We start from the raw sequence: 12747 nt of genomic DNA, 5'->3' as shown, positions 1-12747 counted from the left end.
GTTTTCTCCTGCAGATACTTTTCAGTCTAAGCTGTGAGAGTGTGAGCAAGAAAAGCATCATGACAAGTGCAGTTGAATGGGCTTAAAATGTAACTTCATGCAATACCAAAGGGAAGAATAAAATCCTAGGACAGCTCCTCAACTGCTGTAGAGTTATCTTTGATCCACTGCCTGCACCAGGCTTGTACTGATTTTAAACGCAAACATCTCTGCTGTTGCTGTCAGGAGAAGTGCAGGGACAACTCCTGTGGGAGACGCTGCCGAAAGGACCACGCGCAGCCAGCAGCACAGCTCGGGGCGCTGCTCACAGCAGCAGAGTGGCCAGGGATCTCTGATGTTCAGTCACACCCATCAGATCGGGAACGAAGCTGGGGGGTTATGACATTCTCATTCTCTGGACAGAGAGACATAATTCTGTCTCTCAGGAGAAGCACAGAGAGAAGAGAAAACAATCTTTCTCTCTGCTCCTTTGTTTTCCCCATGTGGAATGTGGTGTGGAGATTGTTCACCTGCAGTGATTGCTGGGTTGGATTCTGGTGAAGGTTGTTTGGGGTCAGTGACCAATGGGATCCAGCTGTGGCTCAGACTCTCAGCAGAGAGTCACGAGTTTGAGTTAGATAAGCAAGTAAGAAGTATGTAGAATAGTGTAGTATCTCTTTAAATAGTATATTAATGTAATATAGTATAGTCTTAATAAAGCTCTCCTTCAGCCCTCTGACCTGGAGCCAGACATCATCATTTCTTCCCGCATCTGGGGTTCACTGCTTTTTTGCGATGGGGTAGCACCACATTGCTGTTACACAGCAAAAACCAGAGGTCAGGTTTGTGCTGCCCCCACCTCGCGCTCACCGTGAGCCTGACAGCAGCGGCTGGGCTGCCCTCACCCACACTGCAGCCCCAGAGCCACAGATTTCATAAACCACACTCCAGGCAGGGCTGTGGGGGATCCTGTGCAGGATCTGACTCATGAGCTGACTCCTCTTCCAGATGGACAGGGCATCTGTGCCCAGGGCCAGCAGCAGAGCCTCTGTGAGGAGAGGTGAGGGCTGCCTCAGGTGGGCATGGATATTCCAGGCAATTCCAGCAGGTTCTGCAGGACCCCAACCCCTCAGTCCCTGTGCCCCCCAAACCCCTGACAACGTGGGAGGTGACTCAAGAGAGCAGAGTCAGAGGAGAGAAAAGCCCAGCAGCATCAGGGAACAAAGCCCAAGGTGGGGAAAAGGGGCATTGCCCACCCACTCCTGCCACTTCAGGTACTGTTGGGAGAGCCATTACAGATGGATGAGAATAATTTCTGCCTCTATCCATTTTGAATCCACGCTTTTTCAAAGGCAAGCAGCATATGCCATTTGTACCTCAGATTTTTCACATCTTTTCTGAGCACAATGGCATCTCTGAGGGAGGAACACTGCTTTCTCAACTAGAAGACTGTTTTTAAGAGTGAGAAAAGCTCTATGTGAATTCATGCTCACAGAGGAGACCTGAAGCTCTAGAGAACAAAAATAATAAAGCCGAATCCTGCCAATAAACATACCTTCTTCAGTATGATAAAAACAGGGAAGGAATTAGCTGAATATTTAAAGCAAAAGCAGATATTTGAGTAAGACAATACCTCTGAGGTGGTGAACATTAAAATTTCCCTTGTTCTTTTTTCCCTGAAGAGCAACCTTTCCAACACACACGCACACACTCCTTTTGTTTCCACAGTAATAAAGCACTGAAGACAGTCAAAAACCTTTGGATAATTTCCATTAATGATGCACCTTGTTAATGTCTCAATTCAGATCATACATACCTGGCAAAATTGCAACAGCAAGGGTATTTCTTTGACAAAATGGTTTACCAAACCATGTAGTGAACTCTGTCACTTGAAACTTCAAATTGTGTTGCCATTTAACCAGCTTTATGTACAGCTGTTACTTTCTAATTTGTAGAGAAATCAAGACAGTTTTAATACAACAATCTTTGGTTTTCTTCATCTTATGTAAAAATGTTGCACCTATTTTCCAACGTGAGGTGCTGAAATACAGATTTTGCAATGATAATAGATGGTCCTTTTACTCTTGCCTCCCTTCTTGCTTTCTGCTGTGAACCACTGCCCAATTGGTTTTTGACCTCAGACATCTTTCCACATCAGGTTTAAAAGTTCAGTGGCCTTCCCCCCCATCACAGGAAATCTGTACAACTTATGATGAAGAGCACAAATCAACTTCTCAACACCCTGGGAAGCCCAGCAGTATTCTTTTAGGAGGATTTAAGCCTCAGCATTCATAAACATTGATCTCTTCAGTAAAGATTCATTGCACTGCACCCTCTCGGCAAAAGGGCTATTTTCACATCCACTGCCTTTGCACCTCTTTGAGAACGAACCTTTAAAGTATTTATAACTCATTCCCAAAGCTGAGGAAATTTCAGAAAACACAGCGTTCTTTCTAGCTCTGCATAAACCTTCTGTCCTGTATGAGAGCCCTCCAAACCTCACTGCACATCTTGTCCAGTACAGCTTCAGTAGTAGCACCTACACTGTCACATCAGTCTGAACACCATACTGCTTCTTCCTCTTGAGTTTTCCCCATGTCTGACCAGGAGATTAATTTCAGTAGCCCAAAAGCACAGCCAACAACAAGCATATTTCCAGCATCTTCCTGTAAAGGACTTCTTGCTAAGAGGTCAGTAAAGGTAATTATGCCTCTTCCATGGCTATTGATTCTCATGTTTTGCTGCTCTTACTTTCTAGCAAAAATTAAGAATTAGTGCTGTCATGAAAACAGTGCCTTGAAGGAACAATTCCTTGAACTTACATTTATCTAGCTAAGCTAAATCATATTACTGGAATAACAATAACACATACAAACCACTGCAATACTAAAAATAAAACATCTGTAAGGATATGCCTCCTCCACCTAACTGCAAACAAGATTAGACAGTGCATGATCAATACAAAATTGTGTTAGCTGCAGAGGCTATTTTCTACCAATATTACCTAAATGCAAATGCACATTTCATTTTAAAATCACCGTGTTTTTATGTCACCACCACGGAAAATGCTATGCTATCATTATAAAATTAAATTCTTCTCACAGTCAGAAATGATGGAAGAAAAGACAAAACCAGCTGCAGCCTGTCATCATGCTAATTAAAAATCAATCCATTGCCAGTGTCTTACACCAAGTTAAATCACAAAGTTAAGATGGTGTGATATGGTAGCGAGACAAGAACTGCATTAATTAAAAAGTTAAAGGTGAGGCAAAATTCCACAAAAACAGGGTGAGAGTCATAACTGTCTCCAGTACTGAAGCTGAATGTTCTTCACACATTCAACACGAATTGACAGGATTTTCTAAAGTTCTGCGAGGGATTCCCCTCCCCTTCCTCCACCAGGGCAGCTCCTGAGTGCACACCTTGGGGCAGAGCTGCAGCCAAGAGCAGCGAGCATGACAGAGCACAAGCACAGATAATGCACTGCCTTTCCCGCTAAAAGCAAAGATTGAGTGTTAATTCTCCTGCCTGAAAAGCATTTTCAGTCCCACTTGTCCTTACAGCAGGGAAGCCATTAACACTGCCTCGGGAATGAGGGGTAAAACTTAATAAGACAGAGTCTCAGGGGCAAAAATCAGATTAATGTGTCTCCCAAGCCTTGCCCTGAACATCACCCCAGTCCCCAGCCTACACAGCGAAGCTCTCACCTTATCCACTCCCCAGTCTCACAGGGCTGAAGGGTAAGGCTGGAAGGGTTTTGCCACTTGGGTGGATAAAGTTAGCCCTATCTCTGAAAAAAAACATGTACTTTTTTTTTTATTAGATCTACTATTCTATTTTTATAATTACTGCCCAAATAAGCAGAATACACACACACACAAGTTGCTGTGAATATACAAGTCATATAAATCATTATGTTAAGTTTATAGCTGAGATTTTCCCACTTCAACAACTTTAGCAAACACCCACATGATTCCCAAACAAGGATTTGCCAGTATTTTTACTGAAGGCTAGAAGTTTACTGGAAAACATCCTGAATTGACTACCTCCTGCTTTTACCCTACAGAAAACAAGAGGATAGGGTGCCCATTTTTTAGTCTGGGAATCCCTCTAATGAAATAGCAAGGACATAAACTGGTAGCTATGATGTGATCATAAATAATGGTGATTTTGTATATGGAAATACCATTAATATAGTGGAAAAGAATCATGAAGTAACCAACTGCAGGGACACTTTCAAAAATAAGACTAGAGTGAAATTCAGCTAAATGGAACACTTGCAAATTACCTAACCAGCCATTTACACCTAGAGAGAGTTGGGTGTTATTTTTCTAGAATGAAATTTAACTACTGATTTATTCATTTATCCCTGAAAGATCAGCATCTGCGAGGTCTGGTTCTCAGCCTGAAAATTTTGTTCGGAAGCTCCAAATTGAAAATAGCAAAAGAGAAAAATAATGAATCACATAAAATCTCAGCCTAGCCTTAAAGGGCATGCATGACCACACAGCCACAGTAATTCACAAGCTACACCACCAAAAATCTCAGCTAGCAAACAGGAGACCTCAGTGAAGGTTCCACTCCTGAGGCAGACAGTGTTGACATTCAACAACAACCAAAATAACATTTCACCAACAAAAGAATCATTCCATTTTCACTGGAAATTAGCTATGGAGTTGATAGAACACATAATATAAATGGCCAAATTTGACTTTTGTTTGCAGATGGGTGGGAACCAACCAATCAAAAATCCCAACCACAAATCAAGATAATACAACTGCAGTTTTTACACTTTTATTGATGACAGCTCCTCAGGGTTTTATTCTACCAACAATTGCAATGTCGGTGTGTAAGTGCATGTTGTCAGATAAGTATCCTTAAAAAAACAGATTTCCAAATAAATCTGTCAGTCAGTTCTGATGCACTTAAAGGGTATCCAATGCACAGTTATCAGTCATTCACAAATAGCACTTTGCATACAAAAGAACAGAAAATGGACAGAGATAAAGAGCAGGCAGAGCCTCAAAAATAAGTGCTCATTTAAAATTCTTAAATGCAAATAGTAGCTTCTACTTAACTCATGTTACTTAGTAAAAATTAATGCTAAGCCAATAAATTAATACTTTTTACAAGCACAAAACAAGCCAAAGAGGATGAATATAGGCTAATTTCAAATCTAAACAGTCTGCTTGATTATATATTTAGTACTAAAGAGATGTATTTCAAGCACATTTACATATATAGTCATAAAGCAAAGCTGTATGCCAAATTACTATGACCAGAACAGGTTATCAGAAAACTTATTCCCAGAATGGTGGACACTGTTCTAGAGGTAACCAATGAATGCATCCAGAAGATACTCAATATATTTATCAATTTTGGTTCCAGGGATTTGCTGCTTTGCCATGTCCTCGTAAGAAAAGCAGGGAGCAGTTCAGACTGGTGACAACCCGAATTTCTAATGTGACAGCTGGGCAGGTGAGCCAGAGATGCTCACCAGTGTAAGTCGCTGAAACACAAATACTGAGGTACAAATCTCTGTGAACCAGCCACACCAACAGACACTGGCCCAACAGACACTGCTGGTGGAGCCCAAGAAAAAAGTCCCTGTCAGACTGCACCTCACCACAGCCTCCACCATCTCCTCCACTTGCTTCTCTCCCTTTTTTCTATACTACCTCAGTCATGTTCCTGCTGATGAAGCCAGCTAGTTTTCTTCCCACACACACCCTCAAATTGTTTTACTCCAAGTGTTTCCAGCTGGATGTCACACTTGTCAGCCTCACAGCCCATGTTTCATTGCAAACTCTTCCCTTGGCATGATGTGTACATCACAGGACAACTACACAACTTCCTGACATATTACAGGAGAGGGCAGGAGAGTAATTGCCCCTAGCTCTATTTGGGACTTCTTGCTCCTTTCACTTACCCTCAAAATATTAAAAGGGGAGAACAATTCAAGCTCCAGGAAAAAAAAAATCAAGGTAGCTTTACAAAAGTGAAAAAATTAACTTTTACAATCAATCCTTAAATCCTAACTGTTCTCATAATCCTGCCACAGACATGACTTGTGCATGTACTAAAAACAATGCCTTAAACATTTTATAGCATTTTGTGAATCATACTAGTTTTATCAAGGAGAGATTATAATAGTGAATACCAAAGCCTTCCACACAATGTAAACCACTTATTCAACAGATGCAGATAATATGATTAAATATTCCAAACCTATAAATATTTCATTTATATCCCAGAGGATGGTTTAAAACCCACATTAGTACAGAAAATGCTATATTATGCAAATACATTCACACATATATAAATATGTGTATTCACAATAGAAAAAACATTCCATAGGGGAAAAAAAAAAAAAAAGGCTTATGAACAAATAATTACCCCATAAGAATTGCAGTAAGGCACTCAGGGACAATGAATCCAGGTATTTATTTTCTCTACTTTTTCCTTTACAAATCTATTTTATATTGTATTTGATACTCTGGTATTTTATGTCCCATAATGACTCTGGAAAATGGTTATGTAAGTCGTTTTAAATAATGTTGTAAACAGGTTTTCAACTATTTTGCCATATGTTAAAGATGACAGAAGATGTTACAACAAGTGATGAAATTCATTCACAAAGAATTCATAGGGTTTTATGCTCTAAGGGAAGGAAATCATTTTGGCTGTCTCCCAGAATGAACTGTTTAATCAGAAAACAGTTGCACTGAATTAACTAGCAGCTCCATGCAGCACAACTCACTGACTCTTCCCATCATCAAAATTTCCATTCAAGAGATCAATCTCTTCTCAGTTAATTGGCAGAAATAAGGGTTTGTGCAGTTGTGACTGCTGAGGCTACACAATATTGTGACAGACACTGATGTATCAGCATTGCAGGAGTTCCTTTTAACCTCCTGAACATCCCAGGAAATCTCCCTATTTGCCACTGCCACTAGACTGTGGAGGAAGCATCACAGTAGTGGGCAGACTGGCCCCTGCAAGTGTGAAAGGCAAAGAGGAACCAGGAATTTTTATCCCTAGAGGAGGAGGAGGAGGAATTTGTCCCTCTGAATGCATAAACTCCTTAGAGTCCCTCTGAGCAAAACAGGGACCTTTAAAGAGGCCGTTAGCTTTTAAAGGCACTCACTCAATATTACTGCTTCCAGAGATACTTAATGTAAAACAAGGCATTTAAAAAACCATCCTGGCAACAGCCCTCATTTATAAGGATTTAAGTAGACCTGCTCAAAGGCATTCACATGTCAGGCTATGAATAGGTGCTGCTGTAGATAGCAAAATACATGATTGCCTTCTCTGGAAATGCAGCAAAATACTGAGCTCACTTGGAACTCCATCTGCCTTAACACTGAGATGAACAGCTCATTCTTTTATTTTTCCTTTAAATACCAGTTGACATTGGTACATTTCCTTTCCACCAAAAATCTCACTGTTATTTTGCATCTCCTGAAGCACAGTTAAAGTATGCCCGTAAAACCTGACTAATTTCCAATTTATAAAAAGTAATGCAATTATCTTGTTCAAATTAGATTTAATTACAAAGCCTCTGAGCAGTCTAAGAATATTTTTTGATACATGCTCTGTTGAAAACTGCCATCATTTTTAGCAGGGAACACAATGTCCATTTCTGGTTGTATCTCTCCCCTTCCAGTTTGATCATCTCTGGTTAATTACACCATTCTGGCACAGCTCCTCAAATGGTATCTGGTTTCCAAGCTGAAAAAAAATCCAAACCCAAAGGAAAATGCTAATAACCTTTCAGAGACAGTCCATCCAAACCCCCTGCGATCCAGGAAAAAACCAAATCCACAGAAAACTGGCATCCACCAATCCAACAAAACATCTCCCCTTTTTTTCCTCCTTCCAGCAATGCCACCGAGAGCTGGTTTCCAAGAGCACAACAGGCTGCTGCTACATGTCAGCATCAAATAATCAAAATGCTATCAGGATGTAGGTGAAGATGGAAAACATCCCACTTACCATCTCTCTCAGAATATACACTCCAACAGCATCCACAGTACCTGCATATCAATATTCTCCAACTGCCTTTATTGTTTTCACTCCATAAATTGGCATCAGAAATAAGAGCCAAAGAAAGTGATAATAATGTAGATAGGGATGCTGAATGCCACATTCACTTACCTGCAAAAGGAAAAGGACAGGGTTTGAGCTCACTAATCACACTAGTTGGCTAATCTTATTAGATGGCTGCTAATTATCTCTGACACAAAGAAGGATTACACGAGGCAGGCAGAGAAATGGTTTTTTTAATAGATATAGAAATGTTTTTAATAGACATTGATTGTCTGTATTGGGAAAAGAAACAAACAATACATTTATCCAGAGATCATAAGCATTTCCCTCTCTGTTTGCTGAAGAGCAGATGTGACAATGAAACAGGTGGTGGAAATATAAACCCTCCTAAAACCTCCAGGGTGTTTTCTCAGGAAGTGTCTAATGATTGTCACTGGATCTGTTGCAGTGCTTGCTTTATAGGCTAACGTGGTGCAGGGAGTTGCTGGGGTTTTGCCAGTGATCTCCTTGGCAACTGGCTGCTCAAAGGAGCCACAAATAGAAACAGTAAAACCCCACTCCCGATTTCAGTCTCAAAGCAGTTTGCACTTCAAACATTCACCGAGCAAGAAAATCTACATCCTACAAAGGCAGGGTGCTCAAAAGAGCATGCATTCCCTCTCTTAACATACTACAGCCAGAGATGTGGGAACAGCAACCTGATTTGTGCACCAGTTATGACAAAATAATGGAATAAATGATTTTTAAAGCCTTTCCAAGATGATCCATTTTACAAGGAAAATCTTAATTAACAACAGCGCAGTGCTCACACAGATTTCTCAGTAATACAAGGTACTCATTTGGACTCCTCAAGCATCAGAGAAAATGAAAATTTATTCTCATCTATTTTAAAGATTTATTATAGTGACTTAATATGATTGCTTATTTCTGCTTAGCCTATAATACAAGCATAAATTTATTAAATGTAGGTCACTCATGTATTTTACATAGACAATAAATAGCAAACAAAACCTAGAAAGAGTAATTTGCTGTCAGCTGTTCTGAATAACCACTTCATATACTACTAAACTGCATCACTCCAAGAATAGCAATTAATCATTCATGATCATTAAATATAAGTTTTAATTTCTTCTGCATTTTTCTTTGCTGCTCATTGGTTAAAAAAAGGGTGTTTTCTTTAATAAAAAAAGTATGAGTATTACAAAAGAATTAGTATCTTTTATCTACATAGAAGACTTATATATACAAATTCATAGGAAACTAAGATATAACTTCATAATATTTTACAGATAAAACTAATCATCTTCTAGGAAGGATTTCTAGAAAAGAATTAAGATTAATCCTGACAAATCAAATTAATTTTAAAACATATTTCAATATAAAATGTGGATGCTTTCAGGAAAAGGTATTCCCTGAGTTACTCAAACACAGAGTGCATGTGTTAGATAACACCATGCATATATTCCCCAACAAAGTAAGCACAACCAAAACGTAAGAAAATTGCATGCCACTAACCAATATCAATGTCATAATCAAGGTCAACATTCATTTTAAAGCCTCCTGCATTCTCTTAAAAGACAAAATACCAAAGGAATGCATAAGTAGACACATCAGTCATATAGACACCTTTATAGAGACACAAAGTACATGCTGTGTTCAAGATAGGTTATGATCCTTGAGGTCCCCTTCCAACTTGATATTCTTCAAATCTATGTAATAGAATTAAATAGTTAAATAGTTTTTAGTTGAATAAACACATAGTTCAATTTTAAAACTTGAAGCAGATCTTCAAGTCTGTAAAGGTTTCACTATATAAAAAATGTTGTACAACATCTTGTTTAAACTAAGTACAGAGTTTTACCAGAACTTGGAATGTATTATTTATCTTTTTAATTAGAGTTACAAAGATGTGTGGTTCAAAAGGGACTTATTATATGTAGTTGACATGATGAAGATAGAAATAGGGGTGTACATGAGCTGGCCAAGTATCAGACACAGCCCAGGGACATCATTCAAACCCAAGCACAGCCCAATCTACTTTTCAGCAGCGCTGCTTCTGAGATAACTTGCAAAGATCTTTCTGATATGTGTGCATAATGTTGTACTGTGTCACACAGAAAAAGTGATCCAGTGTCACACTGGATCAGAAAAAGTGATCACAACCAGAGTGATCCATCAGAGTCTCTTGTTCAACCTCTACCAACACCGGGTGTGCAGCCTGAAGAGCGGCCGCGTGTTTGGAATTGAACTGCCTAATAATGCTCAGCTGCCAAGCGGGGGATCCAGTCTGAGTAGGTATACTCTGTCTTTTGACTGTTCCTCAGATGGAACTGTGGAGCATTTGGAGGCTTATCTTTGTGTGAGCAAATGAGTTACTGCTCGTTCATTAGTGAACAAGCAGTAACTCAGTTAATGAGGCAACAAGCATTTCATGAAGCAATTTCCTCCCTTTCCATGAAAACTCCCTTCTGTTCGTAGTCTGGGGCAATACACCAGAGTTAATCTCTGTTTAGCATATCATCTGAAAGCTTTCTCAGCTGCTGATCACATGAAGGATCTGGGCAGGTTAAAAGGAATGGGAGCAGCAAGTGCCCATTGACTTTGAAGAGACCATAAAAAATATCTCAGCTTGACAAAAGCAATGACTAAAGGATTTAAAAGCTTGGCCTCGGGTGCACAAGGTGGTTGATAGCAATTTTACAGCTCTTTCTGTAGAAGAAAAACAGATTTGATGCAATTCCTTACAATCAAGAGCAATTTCTAAGAAAAGGATAAGGTGTACATATATTCCCTACGTCCCTTTGAGAAGGAATGCCAGCAAGGAACAAAACAATCTTTGCAATGTGTTATTGGAGTGAAGACCAGCTACCCAAAGAAATCACAGCACAACATTTCTCCTGTGTTTAACACCAAGTGCCTGTGACAAGCCCACAAATGGTTAGGAATGGGAAGTTGTTCTTTGCTATCAAATTTCTGCTAACTGAAGAAACCAGAGCATCATTCAGCTAAAATAAACTCCACAAACCAAACATGCAGAGATATAGACCACTGTCAAAAGATGTTCTAAATGACAGAAGAAAATGTACTCACTGATTCAAGGAGAAATTTATGAACAGACATTTCTCATTAAAGGGACTAGTAAGTTATTTACAACTGTTGCAATTCCGAGGCTTCATTGCTTGTAGGGAATTATAAAAACCAAGGGCTCAGGTTATTTCTTTAGCTGCAAACAAGTTACCACAGGATAAATGAGAAGATTTGCCACAAGAAACAACCCAAGAATTTTTATTTGTTTTTCAATGCCCAGTTTTCCTTAGCAAGAAGACAGCGAAATATTACTCCAAGCTTGACATATGCTTCCACCAGCCTGAATGTGTTCTGTAAAGCAGATGAGAGAACCACCAGAAGAGCTGGCCCCTGTTCTGAACCACAGCCAGGCAAGATTAAGAAGAAAAAAAGCAAAACCAAATCAGCTAAAAATTATGCAGGGGATCTACGCTAAAATCACTGAAGGTGTGAAAAGCAGAATAAAAGATTCTGCATCATCTGGAAAGACAGAGAATGGGATGGAAGCAGCATCTGAGCTGGTCAAAAGTCTTAAAAATCACAACACATGATATTAAGCTCATATGGAAAGATGATAGAGATTAGAAGAGCAGCATGACAAAAACACATGCCAAACACACACAAGTCTCAGGGAAATAAGGTAGAGCTGACAGAAGAGGGATGAGCTTTGAACAAACCTAGCCAAGAGAAAACCATGGCAGAAGCCAACTTTACATCAGTGGAAGTGAACAGAGAGTGACAGATTTTAGAACTCTGCAGTATGAGAAGCCAAGCCAAGAGACTCAAGGTTAGCAGAGGATCAGTGTGGAGTTGGAAGGCATTATACTTTTCCCCTCCATTTAAGTGCATCCCACTGTTTTACAGTGAGGTGATATTAAGAAGGCAAGAAAAGCTACACCTGTATAAGGAAAACACAGTTATTTAAGGAGTAGAAAGAAGAAAAGCACCAGTCAGAATATAGGTAAGGGGAAAAAAAAGCACCAAAATAGGAGGAAATCTAGGAGGACAAGTATGAACACAAACTAAATATAGGATTTAAACCTATAGTAAACAATTTCTATAGACTAGGGTAGGATATGAGGTAGGAAGGATGTAAGTGAGGAAGATTTTGAATAGAATGTAAAAGCAGCATGAAAAAGTCTGGTCAAGTGACAAAGTGTCATATCAATGTTCAGTGAAGGACCAGCACAACTTCCAGTTCCATTTACATGTGGCTGGCACCCAAAAGTCAGAATTATGCCAACTGCATGGTACCTTCTCTAAAAGTAAGCAGGATTCTGAAAATTGGGACTTCTGTCAAGATAAATAGATGCTGGCAAAGACAGATATGATATTCAAGAAAAAAAATCCAATACAGCAAATTAAAACTTGAAACACTGTAGAAGAACTCATCATCAGTCCCCAGTCCATACATGAGCGGTCAAATTTTGCATGGGTTGTACTCAGTACTAACATTGCAACCCTGTTGTCCTAAGTTCTGTTTTCCAGGTGATACTGTTACTTTCTGTTTCTAAAAGGTTATCTTTATTTTTAAAAATAAATAAAATTCCCTTGTATCCAATAAAGAGAAAACTGAAAGGAATCATTGCATTAAACACACAGTAAGAATCTCATCTCAAACCAATTATCCCACAACTTGTGTCTAAACTA

The 12747-nt window shown here is 39.4% G+C and overlaps 1 protein-coding gene across 4 annotated transcripts in view; it reads right to left on the bottom strand.

Annotated features, from left to right (window-relative positions):
• ANK3 (ankyrin 3) overlaps positions 1-12747 on the bottom strand; it is a 341257-nt gene that overhangs the window by 243920 nt on the left and 84590 nt on the right. The window contains exon 1 of one of the 4 annotated variants that reach the window (XM_068197123.1): positions 7978-8001. The exons of the other annotated variants lie outside the window; for them this stretch is intronic. Within the exon in view, the coding sequence (XP_068053224.1) occupies positions 7978-7980 (3 nt within the window). The 5' untranslated portion in view covers positions 7981-8001. Of the gene's footprint in view, positions 1-7977; positions 8002-12747 lie in introns of those variants that run through there. 4 annotated transcript variants of the gene reach the window in all.

The sequence above is a fragment of the Anomalospiza imberbis genome, chromosome 8, assembly GCF_031753505.1.
Source record: "Anomalospiza imberbis isolate Cuckoo-Finch-1a 21T00152 chromosome 8, ASM3175350v1, whole genome shotgun sequence".
Taxonomy (NCBI): domain Eukaryota; kingdom Metazoa; phylum Chordata; class Aves; order Passeriformes; family Viduidae; genus Anomalospiza; species Anomalospiza imberbis.
Note: the sequence above shows the minus strand (reverse complement) of the source record. Positions and strands in the feature narration are given on the sequence as shown.